Genomic DNA, 27,441 nt, shown 5'->3' on the forward strand with positions numbered 1-27,441 from the left:
TTTGGATTGTGTTTATTAATCGAATAATTGATTTATCCAAGGACATGTTACTACATTATAAAACTTGTGATAGCTTCTTAGTTTAGCTTTTTGCACAAATTTAAGATAATGTCTATTTTTGTTAAGACCTTCAAAATTATTGGCCATTGCAGCCGCCTTGGGAACATATTTGTGACCATTACTTGAAGGAATTTCTACTGTGTGTGTTTTAAGGTAACTTTTCATGCATATTTTTAAAATGCAGTGAAGATGAGGTGAAAATTTCTCCCTGAATTTGCACAACTAAATACTTATTTCTTTCCCAGTTCTTTGATCCTTTACACGATGAGATGAAGCATATTCCTAATATGACAAGTTGTCCAAAAGTCCCTTGTGACAAGAGTAACTTGTGAAAAGGTGATCGTTGCCACAGAGCAGCTCTAAAAAAACCTGGAGAAAACTAGGAAACGGATTTTATTGTTTTAAAAATTAAGAGGTAAAAAAGACTAGCACAAAATTAGGTGGCAAAGAAGAAAAATGTTAGTCTGTCTGCAAAGAATTAAAGAAAAGATAGTTGAATGGGTTCATGGAAAAACTGTGATCCCTGAGAAAAAGGGGGAAATTAGAGAGAAAGTTGGTACAATGACAAGAACGAAGGAGGACAGAGAAGATTGGAGAGTTGTACTAATCCAATTAAAAAACAAATCTATGCGCTTGAGAACTCATTATTAAGAACAAGAAACCAGATCTAGAGAACAGAAAGGTTGCCTCTTGGGAGCAAAGATATTAGTGTGGAGTTGAACTCGAAGGAGGCTGTTGGGAATGAGAAAGAGGACATAGATTAATTTTCAGATTGGTACAAACGACAGGACCAAATTCTTGTGAATGTGGAATTTTATGCCCAGTAGTGGAAAATGCCTGAAGTGGAGGTTTACACATTTTTTACTGGATTATTTCCTAACTTAGAGCAGGGGATGAAAAAGGTAGGATGTTGAGATTTGATAGATGGCTTTGGAAAAGGTGTTAAGGGGAAAGTTTAGGGCTGTTCGTTACTGGAAGGCGTTCATGAGTAAAGTGGTTTTTTTCAAGGTATTTTTCTGGGCACCTTACTTTCTGACCCAAGATAGTGAGCAAGTGAATGCTTATATATAGTGTTTTGATGTCTTGTCATTTAGTCATGGTTTAGAGTTATACATGTTTATTGTCTTGGTGTCAGGAAGGAGCGTTTGCCTCCTAATGATAGGGTGGGATGAAGAACCCACACAAGAATGATCTGGGTGCTTTCAAATCACACATTCCTTTCCTTTCCCTTCCTCCTCTCCCCACTTATCTTAAATACCTAAATCTTTATCAGTTCTGCACCATTGGTTGGTAACGCTGTGTGTCCCCTTCCTCTGTGGTCGGGGCACTTTTCTGTGGTGTGACATTTTAAAGGACAGAAATCCTAAAGGGTTTGGACATCTACCCATCAGATTTTTCAGGACCAAATGGATATTTTTTTTTTTATAGGAGTGACAGGTTTTGTGAACAACTGAGCTTAACTCAAGTGTTTTGATTCCAAGTTAAATGAGTTTTATTCAAAGCATGTACTTATGGAACTATCAGCAACGGGCGAAGCCTCAACTGCTGAGTGCTAATTATACATCCTTCATGTGTGTAAGACAGCTCCTCTTCAGACATTTGTTATTATCTCAAAGTAGTAGTTGTAAGGGTTTTTCTATTATTTCCATGAAACTGTCAAAATGGGATAGTGTTTAAAGAGAAGACTTGGAAAAAAACCCTTAAAATCAAATAAAGGGTGAAGTGGCTATTGCTGTTCCCCTCTCCCTTACTCTGCACTGTTTTGTTGCACACTACAATTTTACAGCATTTGGAAGGGAAATGCAGCTTTTGTTTACACGGTGTAGTGCCTGGTGGTCCTTCTTTATAATTATTTTAGCTAGTTCTTTAAAAGAAAACAAGCTGCCCATATTTAAACTAGTTCTGTAGTTCTACTTTTACAGCAGGAAGAACCTTGGTTTAGTATGAGTCTGGAATCCATGTGGGATTTATTTCACTGACTTCATTTTGAATAACATACCTAATTGGAGATGGCATTTATTTTGGCTGGAAATTGGAGTTCTGAAAGTTATTGAAACGGTTGTAATAAAGCGTTTTTCCCCTGTTCAGTGAAGGTTAAAAGCTATAAATACTTATTATAAACTACAGTACTAACCAGCTGTTAGGAACCTGCAGTTTAGTTTGAAGTGTGCAATGATAATGTTCATGTCAAGCTTCTGCAAAAGTATATAAAGGCCATATATATGATTCTGGGCTATAATGTATATGCTGCCTTTCTAATGATTGCTGAAAAGAGCAATTCATAGATGCTAAGCAATCTGAACAGCATTCCTCCTAATTTCCTGAAAAAAGCAGATGCCTAATTCATGGGTTTATTTTGTGTGTTTAGGTAGGAGAGGAAGAGAAGATGGGAGAGGGGACAGGAGTAATGTGTGTGGAGACTATAAAATTGGGGTTTAGTAGCTGTGATGTGGGTCTTCGCTTACTCTGCATCTTAATAATAATCCCTTATAGTTGTGGTGGGCAATAAATTTAGGATTACAGGACTGATACCAGCCTGTTTCCCACAGCTTTAAAACTCATGAATATTGTATTTTTACTTGAGTTTTTTGAGAGTGAATTGAGGTAAGATTAAGGGCACTTTCAGCACATTTAGCGTGTCCTCTATCTCAAGGCAAAGACATTCTAGCTCAGGGTGAAGAAGCTCTAGCACAAGGTGGCCCCATCATCTCTACCTGTTGACGTGTTGTCAAAGGGCTTGTTGTCCTTTTCTCCTTTTTACCTATTCTTCAGGGGATGAGACCATGCCTAGGCTTTCTGGTGGTCTCATAGCAGAAGAAAAGGAGTTGTCAGATTTTGGTAGCCAGACACGTGGGCATCACCAGATAATTCCTTGGTCACATTTAACTGCATTGACTGTGGACAAGGAGCGGTGTCTCTTGACCGAGAGGCTGTAGGTGAAACGAGGCAGCACAGTGTCACAAGATGTTAGATTAATATCTAGAATTATTTGGTATAAATATTGTTACTCCCAAGAGGTTCCCCCAAGGCTGTATTATTTCAAGTAGAGATGTATATAACAGACAAGGTCTGTTAGTTTCACAGCTGTTGGGCTAGATTGAAATTGTTTTTTATCTTAATACTGCGTTTGGAGTGGGTGGTTTGGGGTGGTGTTTTTATTTGGGAGGGTGGTGCTGGTGTATTTATGTGTTTATTTATTTATTACTAAGGCACATCTATATCACTTTGCTGGTTCTCCATCTCCTGAAGTCTGTTTTTAAAATCCTTGAATGGATGTAGAGGAATGTGTAAATAGGTGTGACAGAACACGCCATCCCCAGTCTGGATCCAAATGGACTTGAATGGCCAAAGGTGGCATTCTTCCTCTGGGCTGTGGTTTCTCCTTTATAAGTGATTGCAACAGCTTCAAGACTTTAAAAAGAAGTGGTAGAAGGAAGCTGTTGTTTTTGTGTCCCTTTCCTAAGTGGTTAAGGAGCACTCCTGGTGTGTTGCCATACAGAAGGGATGTGTTGTGAAGCAGCAGGCTTGATGCTTCGCAGTTCTGAAGCCCGTTGACAGCTCACAAAGTTTTATGATCACAATACTGAGCTCTTTGAAAAGTACTACTTAACTGGTAATTCATATATAACTGTTTGAATATTTGCACAGATTGTCATCTAAGCAAGCTCTTTTGTTTATTTATAAATAGTTAATGCATTAAAATGCTTGTTATGTACCTTGTGCTATGAATACTAATTTTAGAGTATTCAACTGTAGTCCTAAAATGTTCTAATTAGGAGATAAATGGTCTGCCTGTGTGTGTACCTGATGTTCAAACGACAAGTATCAGTGATTACTGGTTTATTTATTTATTTTCCTTTCTCCCAGACCACTTTTGATAGTGGAACAGTGTGTCCTGTGCTTCTGGTTCTCTTGTGGGGATTACAGGCACATCCATGAAGTGTAACGGTTTAAACTTATTCTGGAAAGAATGACATTCAGTTTGCAAAGTCTAACTGTACAAATATCTAAGGCAGCTCTTTCCCTTGGAGCTGATCTTCTAATCTGTGAGCACAAATGGCAGTTGTGCTCTTCTGTGGCTTGTGCCTGTGAGGTGGGCAGAATTGACCCAGCGTATGTTCTGGCATAAATCGGTTCAAACTTAACTCCTTTTTTAAAGCTGTGATACTCTTTTTTTTTTTGACTGCTATGTTATGGGTCCCTCTGAGAGATGTGATGGTTCTCTTGCTTGGGGAAACGAGTGTAACTGCTAACTACTTGTCATCTGGCACTAAATTAATTTGTTTTTCTTTCTCATACTGTTGTGTGACTGCTCCTTTGTATATTTTTTTTGACCCCATTGCTTCAGGCATGAATTTCCCTCTAAATCTCTAAGATATTTTCAGACTAAAATTTGTGGAGAATGGATAGAGTCAAACAAGTTCAAGCAAGCTTGAAGCTCAATATCTGCAATAAATGATAATAACAATAAATTATAAGAGAATTCTGTAGTTCAGTCAAGCTTGAGGTATAATTTGTTCCTTTAATCTTATAGTTTTTTAAAAAAAATTATCAGAACATTATACTGCACAGTTGTTTTCCAATAGTATTCCTCCCTTGAATGTAGAAATGCACTTTAATTATGTACTTGACCACTTATCATCATTAAAAATTGTGTGAAACAAAGGGAATCCAGTATTTAAAATAAATCTGTTAGTATACAGATCCTTTACTGGGTCACTTCTTCTCTAGCTAGTTAACAATTCTTTTTTGTTTTACACCAGATATATCATAATACACTGTAAGTACTCTTCAATATATAGTAGTTGTAGATTAAGTTACCCTTTGTTATATAGGTCAAATAATGGTAACAAGACAACTTCCAATTTAACCCATAAGGTTTAATATCCTTTTAGAGCTAAAGAAGCAAAACCCCCACAGCGCTCTAACTTAATTAAAACCCTGGAAGGCAGTCAAGAAAAACATTGTAACTGGATAGTCTTTTTTAACCTTGCTAAATTCTTGGGTTTACCAGCTCTGTTGCAGAGTTTCAGATTCTAATAATACTTGGGATAGAAAAATGTAGTTTTACATTGGGTTTGAATTTGCCATCTGTTAAATTAATTAAAGGCATCTTTGTCCTTGATTTATAAAACAGGAAAAACTAAAGTTTGAGCTCAGTCTAAACTGTGTTACTTTAGCAGGAGAAATTATACCAATTTTCACACTTAGGCATTTTTCCATGCCCTACAGTATTACCGGTACCTCCTCTATTCAAAATGAGCAAAGTGTATGTATGTGGGGATTACTACCTTAATGAATTTTGTGGAAATAAAGTTCTGTGGTCTCAAATAAGCAGGATCACAGAATCAGAGAATGATACAGGGTTGGAAGGGACCTCTGGAGATCATCTAGTCCAACCCCTTTGCCAAAGCAGGTCTGCCTAGAGCAGGTCCCACAGGAATGTGTCCAGGTGGGTTTGGAATGTCTCCAGAGATGGAGACTCCACCACCTCTCTGGGCAACCTGTTCCAGGGCTCTGCCACCCTCATAAGGAAGAAGTTCCTCCTCATGTTTAGATGGAACTTCTTATATCCAGGTTTGTGCCCATTTCCTCTGTAACTTTAACATCTCTGTCACTTTCCTCTGTCACTTTAACATGCAAATTGAGTGTTTAGATCTCCATTGATGTAATAAGAGTTTAGCCAACACAGTCACTGAAGCCTGGGGAGCTATTCCTTGCACCCTAAAGTAGACAACTTAAAACTATGACACTTTATCAGGAGTTGAATTCTGTCCTCTTTCGAGGGTGGAGAATTGGTGGAGAATTTTCACCAGTGATAAATCCACGTGCTTCTGAATTTAGTAAGAGATACTTAGTAAACAGCAGCCTAATTACAGAGTTTTAATATTGAGAAAACAATCTTCATTGTAGAAGATAAGTTTGGGTCATTGATGAAAAAGGCTTTGCGTTACGTTTAGAACGTTAAAATTGAGAGGTAAAAACAGATCAATAACGTAGATTCTGTCTTTCTAAAATGACAGATTTGGATAAATTAAGGGAAGTCATTAATGGAATTAGAAGGACTGAGGAACAGAGTCTTCAGTTGAGATGAAGAATGACATTTCTTCTAAGTTCAACTGTTTTGGTAGGAGTTTGTGTGCATGTAAAGGGAAAATAGTCTTTTTGACACAGTAATAGTGGTGGATCTTGTGCTTCCAGACTTGACAAAATTTGGATTTATAAAGACTGAGGCTAATAAAGATTGCTCAAATTGTAAGACAGGCAAAGAATGGATTGAAAGAAAATGGCAGTGGGTGGTTTTGGAAGATAATATATGGAAAGCCACAAGTGGGGATCCTGAATATTAATTTTATATTGTCATTAAGAATTTTGAAACAGAAACCAAGTCTGTTCTGACAAACAAATGAATTCACTGAGGAGCGGAATAATGAAACTGGAAGGATATTTAGTTGTAGAAAATGCAAGGTCATGAATAAGAAATATTGGAGCTGGAGGCTGTTAATTGGAAATGAATGTCAGTCAGAATCTAAGGGTTTGTTTTTTCTTGGTTTAAAATACTGGGGAGGCTGTTGGCAGAATTTAACCTAGAAGTATGTGAGAGAAATAGAAAGTGTTGGTATATTCAGAGCAGGCCAAGAACCTGTGTGTGTTGCTTTTAAAAATTTAGTTAAGAATTTGGATTATCAAGTCAATTATTGTGCAGCTGCTTGTGTGTAGCAATGTCTCTTGCTGCTGAGCTGTTGTGTACTTGTGCAAATGAAAACACGTGTACGAGTTTGAAAATGGTATTTGTGGTGGAGCTGACAGCGTGCTGATTAAAAAGACATGGTTTTCCTTTTGTTTGCACACTGAAAATAATATTGTGAGTCTTCACATAACTTCCTGTGATAGCGTTCCCGTATCCAGGCTTTGTCATCCTTCAGGAGACATAGTTTGAAGCAGCAAGCATTGCCAGCAGCAATTAATACAGGAGAAGAAAGCAAGCTGAGCCTTCCCCGTTGACGGGGACGTTGGGGTGTATTGCTCCATCTGCCACAGGCCAACTTCAAACTCCGTCTCATTTAAACTGTTACTCCAGATCCAGCGCGGCCTGGATGGAGGCCAGGCCATGGAGCTGCTTAGTGACACAGATAGATGGTCTCCTACTGTCAGTGGAGAAGAGGGCAGTCATTAATTTTCATTCTCCTGGCCCTTTCTGCAGCCTTTGGTGCGTCTGGCTAGAAGTTGCTGCTCTTGTGCCAGGTGGGAGTTGGCACGGTCCAAAGTGAAGTGGCTTGGCCTTGTCCCAGGTGACCGACCTACGTGCTCGTGATTGGGAAGCGTTGCCAATCAGGAAAGGAAATTAAGAAATGGAAAGTGATATCTGCAGCAGGATTTCGTTGTTGCCTCTGCGTCAGCAAACATATTAGTGATGCTAATTGCTACTCCTGAGTTGGGTGATGCTTATTTGTGTGGGAGGGCAGCGCTCTCCCAAGGCTGAGTTCTGGGCTGTGTAATGAACTCCCCTGGGAACAAAGAGCTGCCGTGTATTTTGCGCTTAGAGTTGATGATGGAATTTCATACATTTTGTATTCTTTCATGTGGTAATACAGACATATACATATTTTAAAAAGAATTAAAAAAAAAGGGATCACAATGATATGGTGTAGAAATAAATAATCTTCTTTGATATAGCCCGTCTAAAGAAATACTGTGGGGCAAAGAAAGCTTCTACAGGAGCCGAATTTTTAAGCTTCCTTTAAAAAACATGCTAATCCATTTGCTACTTATAGCTTTTTTTTCAGAAAATTAACTTTATGTTGAACTCAAACTCAGAAGTTGAGGTCTCAAAGTCTGAGTAAGCTATACTTCAGGTTTTAAAACTCTTATATAAAGTGCAAAGTTAACATATGTAACCTTATTTGTTGGTTGGTTGCTGGGATTTTGGCTGAGGGAAATAAATGAAATGTAGGTAAGACACATCATAAATTTGAAGTCAGTGGCAAACATCTGTGAACTTCTAGGAGATCAATTTTACTGTAAATGTAAAGCGAGCACTGTGCCAAATGTGAGTGTATGTATTGAGGAGTATTTTCAGAGCTGGCTTTATGAGTCCTAATGAACTGGGAAAGAGGACAGAGGCTGCGTGTGCTGGTGGGTGTGGGATTGGATTTGGATTTTGGGAGACACAGGTCTGTTCTTGTTCTGACCCTCTAGGTTGAGGGAGACCAAATAACTTGCCTTATTTTGCCTTAAATAATATTTTCCTGAAATGTACTATCAGATTTAATGGTGAAAAATACTAAACATCCCCATAAAGGAGAAACCTCAGTTTTTAATTTTCAATGTAGCTCGAGTCAGCTTCAGAATTGTGTAAAAAAACAAAACAAAACTCAAACAACAACAACAACAACAACAACAACAACAACAACAAAAACCCAAAACCCAAACCAAACCAACAAAAAAAACCCCAAACAAACAACCAAAAAAACCCCAACAAAAAAACGAAATAAAAAACCCAACCAACCAAAACAAACCCTCAAACCCCCAAACCATCCCCCTCAAGAACCTTCCTCCCCAAACTAAACTAAAAATGGAAGTTTGATGAAATCATTCCTCTGGCATGTATTTTGGGGCCAACTGATGTGGTCTGCATGAACGGGATATACGTGGAGACAAACAAGCCTTTGAAACAGCTGCTTTTATTTGGATATGCTAAAAATAATTGATTTCTGAAGATAAAACTTTTCAACATTATATTCGGTAGTTGACATTTTTTGAAAGTTTAAAGATTAAAGTTATGAATGCTCTGGTTAGGTGATTTGGAGATCTGCTTGTCTGATGCCAAGAGCTGTAACTCTTTGCTAATGAAATTTTCATCCTATTTCCTGAATTATTGTGTTAATACTAATGTCTGATCAGAATTAATAACGGACCTTGCCTCAGGACCAGAAGTGAATGAAAAGTAGCTTCTAATGAAACCTTAGATTTTACCATTTCTATGACTTTAGATATTTTATCTGCTTGTGAGATTAATCTGTGTGGACACCGTGACCCTTTTTTCTTTACCTCGCTTGCCAGAATTTCTGTTGCACTGGAAACTGGCTGGTTTGCTGTGGTTGGAGTGAGGTTTGGAGAGATGATGTTTGCTGTTCAAACACAATTCTCTGCGTTCCTGTGTGGTTATCGAAGGTGAAGGAGCAGTTTTGTTACTGCTCTTATTTGGGCTCCGCTCTTGCTCTTTTATTCTCTTGTCTCATTTTAAATTCAGACTGAGCCATCGGATACAGGACCATGTCATCTTGTGTGCTTACATGGACTCTAATATAATGGGGCCTGGTTACTAATTGGAGCTTTTGGGTGCTCACACAATAGAGATAATTAGTAATAAACGTACAGCTGTAATAGCAAGTAGTGTTCACAGTGCTCAATACAATGCGTGACAGTTAAGCTCCTGTGTGCTGGTTTAGTTCCTACTGAATGTGTTTGAGAAATCATCGTTCTTCTTTCTTGCCTACGTGGTGTTGCCCAGTAGTGCTCTCTCTATTCTGCTGTAAGTACTTAATATCTTAATTAACTTCTTCAGCTATAACTGGTCAGGGCATATCCAAATAATATTCAGATGTGGACTGATCAGCAGTCTACAGGATTTCTCCAAGAAAGCTTGAAGTGTCGTCTGGAGAAAACTTGAAGCCAAACATTAAGCACATGAACTTACACTTTTTGAGTTAAAGAAGCAAACAAACAAAACCTTCTCATTAATTAATTAACGCAGTTTCACCAGAACCTTGCTGTTGTTGCATGTCTCTCTTGCTTCTTGCACGTTTTCAGTTATCAGCTCCTCATAGAGAATTTCTGGTTGTCAGTCCATCCTTGACCAAATTTTTTCTGTCTTATGTTGGTAAATAGAATTCTGACAAATTCAGATTCAATAGTTTATTAAATTCTGAGGTGTAGGTGTTTTGAGTCTTTCAGCTTGAAAAAAAAAAACAAAAAAAAAACCCCCAAAAAACCTAACCCTTGTCACAATAGACCGATCTGGGTCAGTCTAATGTCCTCCTGCAGACAACTTGTTCAGCTTCTGTGTTAGACAAATATATTATTGTGAGACCCATGACAAATCACAGAATGATGTGGGGCTGGAAGGGACCTCTGGAGATCATCTAGTCCAACCCCCTGCCAAAGCAGGTCCACCCAGAGCAGGTTGCACAGGAAGGTGTCCAGGCGGGTTTGGAATGTCTCCAGAGAAGGAGACTCCACCACCTCTCTGGGCAGCCTCTGCCAGGGCTTTGCCCACCCTCACAGGAAAGAAGTTCCTCCTCGTGTTTAGGTGGAACTTCTTGTGTTCAAGTTTGTGCCCATTCCCTCTTGTCCTGTCCCTGGGCACCACTGAAAAAAGACTGGCCCCATCCTCCTGACACCCACCCTTGAAGTATTTATAGGCGTTGATCAGATCCCCCCTCAGCCTTCTCCAGACTAAAAAGACCCAAGACCAAGATTTGAAGAAGTAGGAATCTTGCCACTAGCAGTTGATGGGTTATCCAGCTACCAACTCTTCCATAAATTTCCATAGGTTTTGATTTGAGTGGAAGATCTAGAGAAAGCTCTGGTGTGTTAGTCTTAGTTTTGATGTTTGAGTAATAGATTTTCATGAAATCTTCTGTACGCTGCCTGAACCTGTAGATGTTTTAGGTGGCTGAAAACAAAGCTTTTACTTGTTTGTCTTGTTTTTGGTATTTTTTGATTCAAAGCAGTTGCAAGATCTCTTTTGTACCACATTGGCAGTGATGATGCAACTATGGGTTTTTTTAAATGCTAGATCTCTTGAAGTATTAGAAGATGCTTTGTCATTGAAGCAAGTTACAATGAAAACATGTACTTAAACCAGCACTGAATATGGGAGTGCAGAGCGAGCCAATTAAGCTTATTTGTAAAAGTAAAGTACTGTGCATATTTTTTTTTCCTGTTAGTTACACACCTCTTCTTCCCTCCCCCTGGTTTCTTTAATTTTTGAGAAAAACACAACATGCTCTTTTTAATTAGTTTTACTTTTGAATAAATTTACACGGCTTGAAAATGAACATTGTCTGTAGATTATTCTTGCTTCTAAAGAACTGGCACCAAGTTATGTAGTTGAATGTATATTGAATTATTTTTTTTTTCATAAAGCATCTCACGTGCAGCTTTCAGCTCTCTTAAAGTTGTGTTGATTAAATTCTCTGCCCCGAATTTTTTCTGCTCATATGAGTTTTGGGTGTTTTTTGAGTGTTTTTTTTGACTGATTTGTAACATCTTGAAATACTCATCTTGTGAGTGGAGAAATGCTAGTTGAGCTGATCTATAGTGAATTATGATTATGGTCATAACACTGGAGGAAGGCATTTATTTAAGCTGCAGGGGTTAACCCTATAATCCCCTATAACCCCTATAATCTTTTATTTTTAATCAAGTGTTTCTCTATTCTGTGTTGTCAAAGAAGCTGTGCTGCCATCCAAATGGGTTAGTTGCTCTGGGGAGATTTGTGTCCCTTCGCTATTTATATCAGAGGCTGTTCAAGAACATTAAACCTTGTGAACTTTTAGAACCATTGAGCTTTCTTGACAGTTGGTGGTGTTCCTGTTTTCTTCTCTTCTGGGGTTCCTGTGATTTTGACTTTTCTCACTCAAACTGTAATAATAATTGTGCTTCTGGCACGTGTGTGCAAAGTGAAATGAAAGGATCAACGAAATAAAGCTCAGCTTAGAGTCATGCTCTCAGTTTTTGGTGTAGACCAAATGATCAGGAGTAAGTTCAGTTATGGCAGCTCAAGTAGTAATTAGTAAAACTGACATAACTCATGTTTGACTAAGCGAACTTGGACTTACTTTTCAGTCTTCATGTCAGCTTTGTTTCTTGTACACTTATTTTTTGCGCTGCTGCTGTGCCATGGTGTTCCCTGTCTGATCGTTCAGTCGCATCTTGGTAATTATATCACATCTTGGTAACTATATTGTCCCCTTCACTGGTCTTACTGAGTACAATCACATCTTGTTGGTTGCAAAAAGGCACTTTTCTGATCTTTCTTGCTTTGCCAACCTTCTGCATCCCACAATTTCTATCTTGCTTTACCATACCAGACTCAAAGACCTTTTGGCTGAATCTAACTGAATCAGCCTCATATATTTCTTACAGCATTAAAACCTCTGTTATTTTTAATAGATTTTCAGGCATTATTTTATCTGGACACAGCAATATACTTATATTTTCTGAACTTACATATTTGAATTATTTTCTTTGTGATAATTGCATTGAACTAAATTATCTGTTTTCCTGAAGAAATAAGTTTAAACTTTTAACTGTAAAAAAATCATTCTAAAATGCTTTTTTATAACATCTCATGATTGCTTTTTTATGACATGTCATGATTGCTTTTTTTAGCACTTAATATAAATCAAAATAGTAGAGATGAGGAGGATATACCTCTAAGAATAATATCTTACCATTGCCTTTGCAGGTACATGATGCTGATCGATGGCAAGAATGAAGTTTATATGATTGATCGGGACAATTCGATTTTTCATGTGTCTAATCTGGAATTTCCGTTTCGTAAAGATCTTCGCACACATCTAACAAACACTCTTCTGGATGGGGTAAGGACCAGACTGTGTAATTATTGTAACCATTTCGGTGCCGTTTACTTTTTTTCAGAAACAGGCCTGAGTTTTTAGGCCTGGATCACTGAATCATGGGATTTCAGGAGTCATATAGACTCAGTCACTGACTGAATGTGGGAATCATACTTCATAAGTTATTTCTTATCTACAGAATAGCAACGATGACTACTCTGGGGGGAGCTGTTTGTCTTTGAAATAAATCAAGGTATTGAAATGACATTCTCTGAATGTGAGAAAACGCTTGAAGAGAATCTAAAGAAATAGATGCAGAACCTCATTTCTTGTTGCAGCTTTGTATTTTGATACAATAAACGTGGTAAATTTAATCCAACTAATGTCAATATTTCTAAAAACGGATACAATTTCCATAATCTTTTGATAGTCTTTTGTGAATTGATGTCTTTGTGTCTGTCACCTTTATTTTAAACTAATCTGAATTATTGACTGTGATTTAGAGCTGGTTTAGTTACATTTGTTTAAAAGTAAAACATTTCTAAGTTATCAGGCTAATTGAAATTATGTAAACTTGCTAACGAACTTTGTAAGCCAGTTGTAACACAAGCTGTAAAACATCTGTATTTGTTGTTTGAAGACTGGCCTGGAGTATTCTTGGTAAACATTTCAGAACGGTAGCCTCAAGAAGAGATTACTCCTTTCTTTGATCTTCCTGTTTTAGATGAGCAAAGGAAGTTCATTAGCTCTTATCCTATATGCCTGTCAGTGTAGATGAACGCAGTTGCCTGTCATGTTGCAGTTGCATGGAGGAGCATGACGTTGCTGTCACTCTTCCTGGCTGAAGTGCTAGATATCTGAGATGATCTTCCATGTTGGTCTTCTGAAGCCTGATGCACCTTTCAGATACGGGAGACCATATTGTCGTTGTTAACTTTCTTTTCTTTCTCAGGCCTTTGTTGTCAGTATCCCTCTTGAAATGTCACTTCTGTGAACGATCTGTCTTACTGAACACACGTTTACATGTGAAGCATGGAGAAATTGAAATCTGTGGGGATAATTATTGCATGGAACAATGTACTGTCTCAGGGATGGGGGAGCAGATAATGGAATATTTTCCACCGCCTCTGCTTCACTGAAAAATTGAGAGAATAATGCAAGAAATGCCGTGCTGTCAGCTCAAAAGTGGTTGCACAAGCTGTCATGTCTGGTAGGAGCCTCTTCAGCCAGGCAGCTTCCTAATGACATACATAATAGTATTCTTAATGACGTACATTAAGTTCCATACTGTTGAGATTAAAAGCCTGGTACTATTTTTTTTTACCCTGCTTTTTCTGAGGTTCTTGAGAAACTAATGGTCCATATGGTGCAATCCTAGGTGTTCTTCAGGAAAACTGCTGCTCTTTTTTTTGAGGTTCAAACCAGATGATTTAGTCAGGGGGGTTAATGTTTAGCTGGTTGAAGACAGGGATGCCCACACATTGAGATATGTGCATAAAGGTGGCTCTGGGACATGGGAGAGGGCTCTGAGCTGGTGCATTGTGTTTCCCAGATTTATAGTTTAAGTTGTTTAAGACTAAATTAAGTTCTCTCAGTTACCCAGGACATGATTTATAACTTCACTTAATTAGTTGTTTTGTAAAAGTTTGACTGTTACAGTGGATTTCAGTATTTCACTGTATTGGAATAAATTAGTCTTACTGTGATTTCTGCCCCCACCTCCCGCCCCCAGTTTTTAATGAACTGGAAAGTGAAATTAAATGAACAAGGATTGGTTGAATGAAGTACCTTGAGATAAAACAAAAACCTTTGAATGGATAAAACCTTGGAATGGATAAATACTTTCCATAGTATAGGCTTCTAAATTTATTTAAGTATGGTCACTTAAAAAAAAAAAAAAAAAAAAAAAGCTGTTAAAAAAATTCCTTAAAAAAAAAAGTAAAGATCCACAAATGGCTGGTGAAACTCCATAAAGCAGCTGGAACTTGTTAATAGTCACACTCTCCTGTGACCTGAGATGCAGGAATCTAACCATGAATTTTTTACAGATATCCTTTAAAACAAGTGCTGGCTGATATCACTGTGGCCTGCTGGACTTAAACTTTCTGAAGACACTGTGTCACCCAGAGGAAATCAACTCTCCTGACATTTAAGCTCCAGGGAAAAAAACTTTTCTTCCATTTCTGTTTTTAAAAAAAAAAAAAAAAAAGCAAGCTGTTGATAGAATATTTTTCTTTTCAATTGAAATTCCTTTCAACAGGTTTGATAATAAAATTTGCCTGTTATTTGAAGCATCAAAACAGCTTAACTTTGCAATTGAATATTTGTTTAATGTTGGTGCCAAATGATAATTTCCATGACTGTTTCTTTACTCTGGATAAGTGTGATTCCTTTCCTTTTTTTATTAATCCATAGGAAGAAAAATTTGGCTTTTTTGTATTAACATACTTTGCTAATTAGTGCTGAAGGGCTGTAGATGTTAATTCCTTAATTACAGGTTGAAGTAGTTCATGCTTTCTATACTTGAAGTAGCTTTCTCTCTCTGAGAATTCAAGTGTAGAATGAGGTGGCTCCATTTGCATGGCCTTCCTTCTTTCTCATAGTTTTTAAGATTACTGTAAAGACAAAACAGAGATATCAGATACCGTGCAGCAAAACAACTACTTGGGTTAAGAATACAAAAGATTAGGTAATTTCCCCTAACTTTATTTGGAGTGACAGCGTATATAAAACTTTCATAAAGGCAATTTCCATTCATTCAGTGATCTATTAACTTGCTGCAAGGCTTCTGTAAGCCTTTCAAGTGGTTGTCTTTGAGAATTTCAGATGCATTTACGGTTCACTTCAGGCTGAAATTACTTGCCAAGAGTTCTTCCTGTGATCAGTTGGGTCATGAGAGATCTCCTGCAATAATACCCTTGTGCTCATCTCCAGCTCTTCAGTTCTGGTTGTTCTCCTGGTACGGAAGGAAGTTTTCTGCAAAGCTTATTAAAGCCAATTTGAATGTTACCTACAGGTGACCATCATAATATGAACTATTCCTTTAGAAGCCAAATGTACTGCTGTCTGAGTAAACAGATAGATTTTTCTTAAGTGTTTTGGCTGTCATGCAAGAAAACTAATTAGTTATTTTCAGGAACTTTCTTGGCATTCTGCTTAGTTTTGGAACAGCTGAGCAGAGGCATTCTTAGGCTTGATATGCTTCTTACAATTTTAATACAATTTTATATATATTTTATTTATATATAAAATATTGCTCACACTTGAAGACTTAGGATGGCCAAGGACTCCAAAAGTGGAGAGCGAGATTGAGATTGATTTATGTTTTTGTATCAGTACGGACCTCACTTATTTGTGAGCTCTCTCAGAAATGGCATAACTTTTTTGAGTTTGAAAAGGCTGACACTTGGTGCAAAATAGATTTTAAAAACCCCAACAACTCTTTTCATTCCTGAAAGACAGCAGTGGCTAGAATTGTGCTGAAGGTAAAGGGATAAGGGAAAGGCAAGACACGGCACAGGAGGAAAAGGAACAGATGCATGATTAGATCTGATTCCATACTCTGTCTCAGCAAAAAATACATTCTGCAAGGGGCTGGTAAAATGAGATCCTTTGCTTTGTGATTAAATTTCGGATTATTTTAAGTCCAAGTTGCTTCCTAGATACGTGATTCAAGGAAAGAAAAAGGCCAGGACCATTGTTCTTTTGGTATTTGTCCAGCTAAAAGCTCCTAGCGCAGTTGCTGGGGCTCTGCAGCACCAACAGATTAAGAAAAGGAGATTAATATCAGCAGAGTTTTGCCAGATAACATGGAAGAAACTGGCCACTGGACCTTGTTCTGCAAGCCCACGGGCTAAGCTAATACCTAAACTAGCAGCCAACAGACAATGGTAAAGATCATACTTATTAGCAGTGGTAATTTTAAGACACACAGGGGTGGCTGTAAATCTACATGGGGTCTGTAAAGGGAAATGCAGAGGTGCAGGTACATCTTGTGGATACTTTTGTGTTCTATTGTCATGTCACGTGAGTGGGTTTGGGTTTAAGTTTTTAGTTGTCTAAAAACTGGCTTAAATATAGCCTTATAGTATCAGGTCATTACTCAGATCAGAATGAGTGAGTTTGGATGTGACCAGTTTCTCAAATACTATGTTTTCCCCCCAGTCTATGAACTTGCCTTGGAGGTCTATTCCCTGAGTCATTTTTCAGTTCTCAAAATTTCAAGGAAGATTCTGAAATGGGGCTGTTAAATGATGATGTGTTAAGAGTATTTCTAATCCGAATCGTTCTTATGATCACTTTACAGCTTTTGCCTTGTGACAGTTGTATTGGCGTAACTAATGGAGCAGTGAATGTTGTTGGCATGATGGAGATGAGCAGCGCAGGAATTTGTCATCTCTGCTGCTAAGGCATATTGTGCCATTGTTTATTTGCTCTGGTAGCTGAGATTTCAGTCAGGATGTGAAAAGGGAACAAGAGACTGGGGAAGAAGCAAAGAAATGAGGATGTGAGGAAAGATTTTATCAGTGATAGACTCAAAAAGGTTTATGTGTGTCTCAAGTAGAGAAAAAGTTTCTTTATAAAATTAATTCTGGATTAAAACTGAACATTCCAGAGAAGGTTTAAAAAAATTCTTGGTCCTCTTGTCTGTATATTATAATTCTTCTTAAACTGAATATCCAGAGATCCAGATTTTGAAAATTAGGTGTGAAATCTTGTAATACCAGCCCTGAAATGTTTTCAGGGGTTTGCATTCGAATGCTATCTTTGCATCAAAGCTGAGGCTCCGAATATGCATGCAGAGGAAATGAGTTCTTAAACCTTAAATATACGTTCAGTTAAATTAATTTTAAAAAATTGTTTAACCTGCTAATGTGGTTGAAACTGTAAAGAAATATGATAGTATTATTTTGTTTTGCTTTTACTTTGTTACTCAATTCACCTGATTCCTATCGGGAATTCTGGGTGGGGTTTTTTTTCCCTTTTTCTATTTTTCTTTTTCTTTGCATGATATCTTTACACAGTCTTCCAAGTTTGAAAATCATGCCTTCTGCCTTCGTTCTCTCTTACCTACTCCATCTGTTCTGGCAGTTAGTTATAAAATTTATCATCAAAGAAGGCATTGCAGCGTTGCATCTGCTCTTCCTTTGGTAGCCACCTGTGTCTTACCTAAATCACGGAGAGTAACAGAACAGCATTTTGTTACATCACTTCTATGTAGACTTTTTTGCAATTTTTTTTTTATAGCACCTGTGACTAAAAGATTTTTTTAGAATTAAGAATAAGATATTATAATGTTTTTTTAGTGGTGTGGTAAGATGTGTGAGGTCACTGCAGGAAGTCATTCACACCACCGCGAACGCTGCCTTTCGCTGGGAAAGCCCAGTCTCCATCTCAGTGTTGTGTTCTCAAAAGATGAGATTCCAACATATTAAGTAGGCAACTTACTGTTCCCAATGGTTTTTGAGAACAACTAGTTCACGTTTTCTAGCTTAGTTTTAAATGCTTCAAGCTTTGTGTTTGCTTTTAAACAATTCTAACTTTTTACAACTGCTTGCTTATTTTTCCAAGTCCGGTGTGGTTAAATACTCGGTACAATTCAAGAAGCTTGGATGTGCACAGACTGAAAATCAGTCTTACATTGAGAATTTTTGGATTTACTTTGTAGAAGTTATGGATTCTAAGAGAATTTAAAAAGTTGTAAAACACAAAAATGCTACTGACCTGGCGAGAAACAAACTAAACAAAATAATTTAAGTTCATGTGAGGTTCTCTTTTGGAATAATTCTTGAGCTCTCAATTCTGTTTTCATAATGTTATAGGGAAATATTTTTACCTTTTCCAATTGTTTGATATTGGCAGCAAAATATCCTCAGCTGATACAACTAACTTTTTAGCCAAGAATTGGGTGGGGAAAAGGGAGAAGATTGAGTGCGTTGAGAGAAGTGAATATTTCAAAGTTGTCTCTGAAAAAGATCTACCGATTTGGTTATTGTTACCATTTTCAATTATGACTAATTTATATGAAACTAAATATTTTTAAATTAGTTTGATAAACTAGTAAACTATGTCTAATTCATATCATAGGAAACCCAAGTTACAGATGTAAGCACCCGCATCTAAGATGTATATATTTCTGTATGTACCACTAAGTTCAGGAAACACTTTTGTGTTTGGATGCTGATTGTTAATAGTCTTTCTTCTAGCTGACAAGATGGTTTTTAAGATGATTTCCCAGTTTATATATTGAAAGTTAACCGGTTTCATGTGATACAGATAGCATCTGTGGTATTTCCATTTGAAGAAACCCTACTGTTTAGTCACAATGCAAGGATCAAGCAAATTGCAGTTGTCAGTGCTGCCTCCTAGGACGCTGTTAACATGAAAAGATTCAACCTGAGCATAGAAAATGGATGTTAATGCTTGTTCTTTACTTCCTCGCTGTTGTAATTCTTATTGTAGGCAAGATTTCCGAAAGTGCTTGGTTGACTTAGGATCACAGTTCTTACTACGGTTTCTAAAAGCTCATTATTCACTCAAGAAAGGTAGTGATTTTGAAAGCTGTGGGGAAACTGATGTATAAATGTTGCAGATCAGAATGTGGAGCCTTAGTACAGCTTCCTGGCTTCTTATTGAATGCTTCAGGAGAGACATTTAAGACCATAATAATAATTTTATAATCTTATCCTATTGCAAAATATTTCTGATAATAATGATGTGGGCAGTGTTTGATTGCATCCCGCTTACAGGTGCATGCACTAAATATAAAAGTGTTGACATTCTTCTGTATTTGTGAAATAAATCTAAATGTTATCTCTTTTCTTTTAAGGAGATGATCATCGACAAGGTTAATGGACAGGTTGTCCCGCGGTACTTGATATATGACATTATTAAATTTAATGTAAGTACTTCCGGATTTATTGCTTTTATCATTAGTTATTGATTCTCATTTCCATTTTAATCTTATTTGTCTAAGTAAGAGCTTCAGAGCAAATTTGAACACCAAAAGTGTGGGGGTATTTTGTAGCTTGATAAAAAGCAATGAATCAGAATTGAGATTGAAAGTGGCCTTGTAGTAGATGTGGATTTATTTCCACCTGCTCAAGAAAAGATGGTGGTTTGAAACAGTCTGGTAAAGACTGTTGGAAAATATTCCATTTCTAGAGCATGTTTGAAGTAGTTGGGCAGTGAAATCAAGAGGGGACGGAGAAGTTGGCCTGTAAGTGTCGTCTTTGTTACCAGAGCATCCCCGTGCTTCTTAGGCTGCTCCATCACCTCCTTCTCAAATTTCCCTTTGAAACCAGGCAGCTGGTCATCTGTAAAGTCCTCAACAGCAAGCACTTCTCTTTACACTGGCTGCAGGGCAAATGTGTAATAAAGAAATATGTTGTGGAAGTTATGGAAAAGTAGCAGGCTTTGTTGACAACTAGGAATAAAGTCTTTGTGGTCATGAGAAAATGAGAAACTTTTTTTCTTTAAAGCAACTTTCAAATATGGTAAAGGTTTGAACGTCACCAAAGGGCTCTTGTATGTTATCTTCTATGGATTTTATTTTTTTATTTATTGGTTTTTCCTCCAAAAAGTCACGATATATGTGGAATTTGAAGTTAGCCATGGGTCTTACGGCAGAGTGTCCTACTGGAGCTTAGAAGAACTAACCTTGACAACATGTTCTACTTCTTAACCCTTATGATGAAATAACTTTTCTAGTGATTTCTTTGTTACGTCTAAGGAAGAGAAATGTCCTTCAGGAAGGATCAATTTAATCATATATGTCTTTTTAAAACAATATTTAAATTAATTTTGTGAAAACAGAAAGTGTGTGCTGGTTTTGGTGGGGACAGAGTGATCTTGGTGATCTTTTCTTTAACCTTTTCTGAAGAGCAGGTGTTAGTTTCGTGGATCCCTCCTGTGGTTAGGACTTTTCAGTATGCAAAAATTCCTTGTCAACTTCTGAAAAATACAGTCTTCTAAAACCACACTTGGTTTCTCATTTTTTCCTTTACATTGTCTTACTTGTTCCTTCACCTGTGATTCCATGTTTATTTACCTTCATGTCTTTCGTTATCTTTGCTCTCATTTTGTGTCTAACCTGCCATTCAAGTTTACAGTCTCCTTGTTCCCCAAGTTTGGGATACTCATTTACTGTCCTAGCAAAATAACGCTTTCCTAAAGTCATAATTATTTTGATGAAACACTTTTTTGGGTGGAAGGGGAGGAAACTCATTTGTAGCAAAGTGTTGGGACTTAACATGAGGAATCCCATTTGGCAAACAAGAAAAATCATCAGAGGGGTTCCAGAGGATTGTTCAAGTTTGGGAAGAGTCTGCTTTTGAGCAGGGCTGTAAATGCTTTAGAGCTTGTTTGGGGTTTTTTGTTTGTTTGTTTATGTTTTAAATGCACTGGGAATGAGAGAGAGGAGGTAGTTACTACGTAATACTATTTTAATGTCAAGGACAAATTAAGATAATGTTATCAGTATGAGTACATGCAGGGCTTCAGCTGCAAGAAGTCATTAACAACAGTCCTACTGCAAAGATTAAAAATCACAGTGGTTTTTAGGTTAATTTTAGAAGCTTAATTACAAAAATGGGCACCCGAGGATGTTTGGCTTGGCAAGAGGTGATCAACAGAATTTTATCACCAAGAGAGGTAAATGTATTGAAAACTTGTGTAATTGGCAAGAAAGGATAAGCTGCTTTTTAAAGTTGCTTCAGTTAGATTTGTGTAAATTTTCCTTGCAGAGCTTCAAATCAAATAATTACACAAACCATCAGGCCTGTTCAAAACCAAATCGTTCTCCCATCCTCCTGAAACAAATAACGCCCCCACTCCAAAGGAAAAAAAACTCCAAACAACCTGACAGGCAGCTACAGGAGGTGCTCTGGAATTCAACATCCCCTCTTTTGATCTTGAAAGTAGTTGTGTCTTCTGAAGGTGAACAGTGGAGTTACTGTACTCGCTGTCCATCGGGTGAGGTACGTTTCCAGCACGTCCCCTGTCTCACCGTCCGCAGTGGCTCAGCGTGCTCTGCTGTTACAGATGAGACATTGCAGCTGGGGACATGTGGATACAAAGCCTGGATATGAACACCTTTGCCCAGACAAACCTCATTTTTCAGTCAGTTCTAGGGAACCAGAGATATTTTCAGCTGACTTTATTCTCCAGTGCTCAACCTGCTTTGCTTGTGCAGTGTCCATCTCATTCTAGCTGAATGTTACAAAGTTTTTGACTTTGGAATATTCTTCTGAAATAGTGATAGGATATGGGGCAATGGTTTTAAGCTGAAAGAGGGGACATTTAGATTAGATATATCAGGAATAAATTCTTTGCTGTGAGGGTGGTGAGACACTGGGACAGGTTGCCCAGAGAAGCTGTGGCTGCCCCATCCCTGGAGGGGTTCAAGGCCAGGCTGGATGGGGCTTGGAGCAACCTGGTCTGGTGGGAGGTGTCCCTGCCCGGGGCAGGGGGGTTGGAACTGGATGAGCTTTAAGGTCCCTTCCAACCCAAACCATTCTGTGATTCTATGAAATACTGCATTCACAAATTCCCCTTTGAGTCCCAAAGACTTATGTGCACTATTAATACTGCTGAGAATTTGTGTGTTAGGATGACCAGTGCTAACGCAAAAATACAGAAGCTAGTACTAAAATAAGGTAATATATAGTTTTTCAGAATACACCATGTATTTATAGTAAGATATATGTCAACTTGTGCCTCTCAGGATGACTGTAAATAGTACAGTGAAAGCTGTTAACATATATACAGAAAAATCATGGAATTTAATTTTAAATCACAGCAAAGTAATGTCATATAATTAAAAATGTCCGTATGTCATTTACCATAATATCACTTTGAACTATTCTCAGTGTATTTCTGAGAATTCACAATTCATAAATTCTGAGAATTTCATAACTCATTCTATGATTTGGCCAGCATTATTGTCGTGCTTCAAAATTGCAGTGTACTCCATTCTTGTATTTATCTATAGTTCTTCATTATCTTGGTTTTAGGGGGTTAAAATTTGTGTTTGGAAGTGTAGCAGTTGAGACAGGGTGACCTTATCTCTGTTCTGTGCCGTGTTTCTCTGGCTTTTTAACAAGAGGACATGCAGGACTGAAGACTGATACCTAAATGAAGCCCAGAATGCTTATCTTGGCTTCTCCCTGTCTAGGTTAACTAAATCCCATGATCACTGTTGCCTTTTATGAGCAGAAATTGTGAGAGGGCACGTTATTCTTAAAGCTGGATGCTTAAAGTTTCAGCCTAAAAACCAAAAGATCCCAAACTATAAATAGTTGTGTTCAGTTTGTCCCTGGCATCTCTGGCATTTAAAAAGTTAAGTGTTTTAGAGACCAGTGTCAATTTGTGATTTAAGAGGAGCAGCAGTCTGCTGGTAACACATCAGCTGGGAGTAAAAGTAACAGTTTTCATTTTATGCACAATGCTATGATTTTGGGAGAACATCATAGAATCACAGAATGGTTAGAGCTGGAAGGGACCTTAAAGATCATCGAGGTCCAACCCCCCTGCCCTGGGCAGGGACACCTCCCACCAGACCAGGTTGCTCCAAGCCCCATCCAGCCTGGCCTTGAACCTCTCCAGGGATGGGGCATCCACAGCTTCTCTGGGTGAAATAATAAGAAAATAATAAGGGAGAAAAATGAGAGAAAGTAAGTGGGCAAAGACCTGCCTTCTACAAATTTTGATCCACATTGTTATCAGTGAGGCTTATTGCTACTTAGCTTTTCAATTTTGCTGTGGTATCTCAGGAATAAACTACAACAGCCTTCTCGAAAGAACCAAAGGAAACTAAGAGAATAGACTGATAGAAATATCTACTGTGTATTTGGCTCTAGATGTTTACACAGCAAAAGTCATAGGAAGAATGAAGGATAAAAATTGAGTTTCAGTGACGGGGAGAGACTGGAGTTCTTAGGGAAAGCATGGAAATAATCTTGGCTGTCTCTTTCCATGATAAATTTTGTATTGAATTCTGATGCTTATCCCTTATAGCTGCTGCAGAAGTCAGTCTTCAGGTTTGCTGACGGAACCCTTTGACTTCATTTCTTTTTTAATCACTGTTTCTGTGACAGCTCATTCCTAGAAGCTTGTGGTAACACATCCCATTGTGTTACAAGAGATGCCTGTGTCAGGAAAAACAAATGATTCTTCAGGAGATTAAGAAAGATCTTTTTTGTTGTCATCTTCAGACTGAATCATGATGCTTATTATTACTAATAGTAACTCAAAATCTGACATAGCTGTGTCACTGCTTTCATCCCACATGCTAAAACCAAATTCATAGAAAGGAAGTTATATGCTAGAGAAATAAGCCCGCCTTTCAACCTCAACTCTTTGAGGAAATCCAGAGAAATCCCTCCTTTTTCTTTTCTGCTTTGCTTGGTTCTTTCTATAAAGAGCAACTCGGAGTATGTAAAATCAACTCTCAAAGCCCATTCTGAGAGACTGCATACACCTTTTCTAATAAATAAAACTCTGCAAAATGTGGGGTCCTGCTGCTGAAACTTTGTCCTCTTTTTAAGTGGTTAAAATGGTCCCTGGCACAGTTTTGGCCCTGGCTGGCTACAGTGCTCTTGAGCAATTCTCAAGAACGGTTTAATATTGCTGAGGGACCATTCTCAGCAGGCGTTCTGAGATGCCATCATCCTCCTTTGGAGACTGAGAGTGTGAATGTGGTCAACAGCTGGTGGCCTCAGGGGTAGAGATGAGGTCTTTGCTGTGTTGGTTCTTGAGTGTAGGCGTACCCCAAGTGTCTTGCAGTTCACAGACTTGGGGCTTATCTCTCTGAAGTTCAGAAAGTGCTGTTCCATGAAATGTCAGGTATTCTGATATTGATATGCCTTTAGGGGCTTAGGGCAGAAGACAAGAAGGCTCCTTATATTGAAAAGAAGAGAGGAAATAAGGTAGAATAAAAAATAGTAGTATATCATGACATGCAGAAGAATTCTGTTATGGGGAGTAATGGAAGATCTAAGAAGTATCAAAACCAGTATGCCACTTCTGCTCGTCTGTGGAAATGGCATCACCAATATGGACAGATGTCATTATCCTGTCAAGTCGTGTTTGGCATGTGAAATGTCTCTAGAAGTAGAAATCAATTGTAACACAGTTTTTCTTTTCTTACAACCTAAATGGATTTATTTTTTTTTCCTAATAAGAATCTTTTTCTCATTGAAAAATGAGAAAATAATTTCACTTGCTTCCATTATTTCAACATACCTGTGTTTATTTCATAGAATCATGGAATCACAGAGTATCAGGTTTGAGGGTACCTCAAAGATCATCTAGTTCAACCTTTCTTGGTGAAAGCATGGTCTAGACAAGATAGCCCAGAACTGACATCTGCCAGCTCTCTTAATGCCCGTGGATGGATATTTTCAGGGTTCATTGATTTATAGGGGTCAAGCTCCTGTAATAGTTGGCTTTTAAAATTCTATCTGAGGGGTTTTTTTTGTCTATGTTTATATCACTGGTTGCATGTGGGCTCTGCACACAAGATCTGGATTTTTCGTATTCCTCTGAACATAAAAGGCTAATTCTTTACACAGTTTAGTCTTAATGAGTATAGAGCTAAATCCCTGCGATGCCTGTTTCTTCTTGGCTTCCTGATTTGTGTCTGCGTGTAGCTGAGTTCATTATTATACTAACAGTAACAGTATGGCTTTGCCTCTTTTACCTGAATAGTGACTAAAAGGTTCAAATTTGGTGGGTAATTCTAGTGTAACAGAGGAGGCTGTCAATAGGATAATTAGCAGTCCCAGAAGCAAATACAAGTAAATCCAAATCCTTGTTCATCAGACACAATCCACAAAAACACGTCTTCATTTTCCAGTCGTGTTTGAGACAGCTCTTCCTGGGAAATCTTGTTCTGAGAAGCTTTTTCTTAGATTCAAGAGCTGCCTGTAGATGTGCAGACACTAAACTTAAGCAACTCTTCTTTTCTGTAGTTAAGTAATAAAAAGCAACACTGGCATAATGTAGGATCTAATTAATGCATTCTTAGCAAAGATGCTGAAAATGAATAGTACTTTCCTTTTCCTTTCTAACCCCGGCCTTTAAATTTTTAAACTCTAGCCAAGTTTTCATGAGACCAGATTGCAATGGTAAGAATAGACTGACTGCTTGAAAAAGAATAATTATTTTAATGTTTAGAGAGGAGATACAATTTTGATTAAATTTCCTAATACTCTGTGCATTAAATTAAGTTAAGATCAAGATTTCTTTGGTTGTCATTATGCATAACAATGCTGTAGCTATTAGATAAAATTTGTCATGGTAAACAGATCTGCTGATCATAAAGCCTGCCCACAGCCAATGTGCTCATTGAATTCATGCATGAAATTTTTTTGTTTTAGATCTCTGTAAAATATTACCTCATCTGACTTTCCCTATTACAAACCACATTTTAAAGTGATGTAAAGCTCGCAGTACATGCTGTCTCTCATTTATTAGCCTGTTAACCTTATCTTAAAAATGTACCATGCAGATTTTGAGGGCACAATCCAGAGATTGCAAGCGTTTAATCGCATCTTTTCTGTTTACAAACGCCGCTGGCTACCGGTGACTCTTCCATTCTTAATCCTGAGGTTATTTCTCAAAAGGTAGCACCTCAAAATACAGATTTAAATGCTTTTGGTACTAATCAGGGAGTGGAGTGATAGGATGAGGGGTAACAGATTTAAACTGGAAGAGGGGAGATTTACATTAGGTATTAGGAAGAAATTCTTTACTCCCATTTATATAAAGCAGGTTACTAATAGCAGGGACAACTTGGCCAGGTAATATGTGTTAGTGTTCTTTAGGCTGCATGGATAGCATAACATTACAGAATTGGGAGGGAACAAATGGTGGGCAGGACAGCTTAGGAAGTGATGTGGCAGAAGGTTTTGGGTCCATGGAGACGGATGGACAAAATGCATCTTAGACTTTGAAAATGACAACTAGCTTTCCTGCCTTATTCCCCTTCCCTCTTGATCATCTTTTATTCATCATTGAAAACCTGACATGTATATCTGAGCAGCAAAATTTGTGAATCTCCTTACCTCTTCTGTAAACTTCCAAGCAGATAATTTGTGTTTTTTTCCCTGTTGCTCCTTGTGCTTGACTAAAGAGCATACACAGCTGAGAAGCAGCATTTTTATATCTCTCTCTTTTGCTGTGATGCCTACAAAAAGTAAATTATTGCTGAAGAGTGATAACTAGTACATACCGACCAGGATGTCTTCGGTGTTTTTGTGTTCTTAATTTTATATTTTTTTATCTAATAAGCTGCATGTTGATGAGGAGCATTGTTTTGCATTGTAGTTGGTTTGAAGGTTGACTCTTTTACTTGCCACTTGTGAAAAATACCTCTGATTTCTTCCTTTCCCTTGCATCTCTGAGTTAGATCCTCCTTTCCCCAGCCCAGGGGGCACTGTGGATCGCAGTGAAGGTGGTTTGTTTTCCACATTTGCCAAAATAAAGAATCCTTAATGGAATATTATGTAAATGCAAAGGGAGTGTATTAAATTTTGTCCTGTCTTGTTTTATTCCCCAAAGGTAAGCGTTTCCATACCTTAATGTGAAGCGTGTCTCACGAGAACCTTTTTGACTGGCAGATTATTGCTGGTGTAATTGTCAGGGGAAGAGGCACAAAGTATTGCTCCTGGGAGAGAGATACGGGGATGAGTAGTTCTCTGAGAGCAGCTTTAGAAGTTGCCATGATAATAAATCCTTTATATTTTCGTTTGTTTGAGTTCTGTAGGTTTTACTTTTGATTACTCTGATGTGA

The 27,441-nt window shown here is 37.8% G+C and overlaps 1 protein-coding gene across 1 annotated transcript in view; it reads left to right on the forward strand.

Moving 5' to 3' along the window:
* RNGTT (RNA guanylyltransferase and 5'-phosphatase) overlaps positions 1-27,441 on the forward strand; it is a 170,988-nt gene that overhangs the window by 27,601 nt on the left and 115,946 nt on the right. Inside the window, exons 9-10 of the mRNA XM_014964560.1 lie at positions 12,536-12,671; positions 19,477-19,548. Of these exons, the coding sequence (XP_014820046.1) occupies positions 12,536-12,671; positions 19,477-19,548 (208 nt within the window). The remainder of the gene's footprint in view (positions 1-12,535; positions 12,672-19,476; positions 19,549-27,441) is intronic.

This window comes from Calidris pugnax, unplaced genomic scaffold (genome assembly GCF_001431845.1).
Source record: "Calidris pugnax isolate Ruff unplaced genomic scaffold, ASM143184v1 scaffold219, whole genome shotgun sequence".
NCBI lineage: Eukaryota > Metazoa > Chordata > Aves > Charadriiformes > Scolopacidae > Calidris > Calidris pugnax.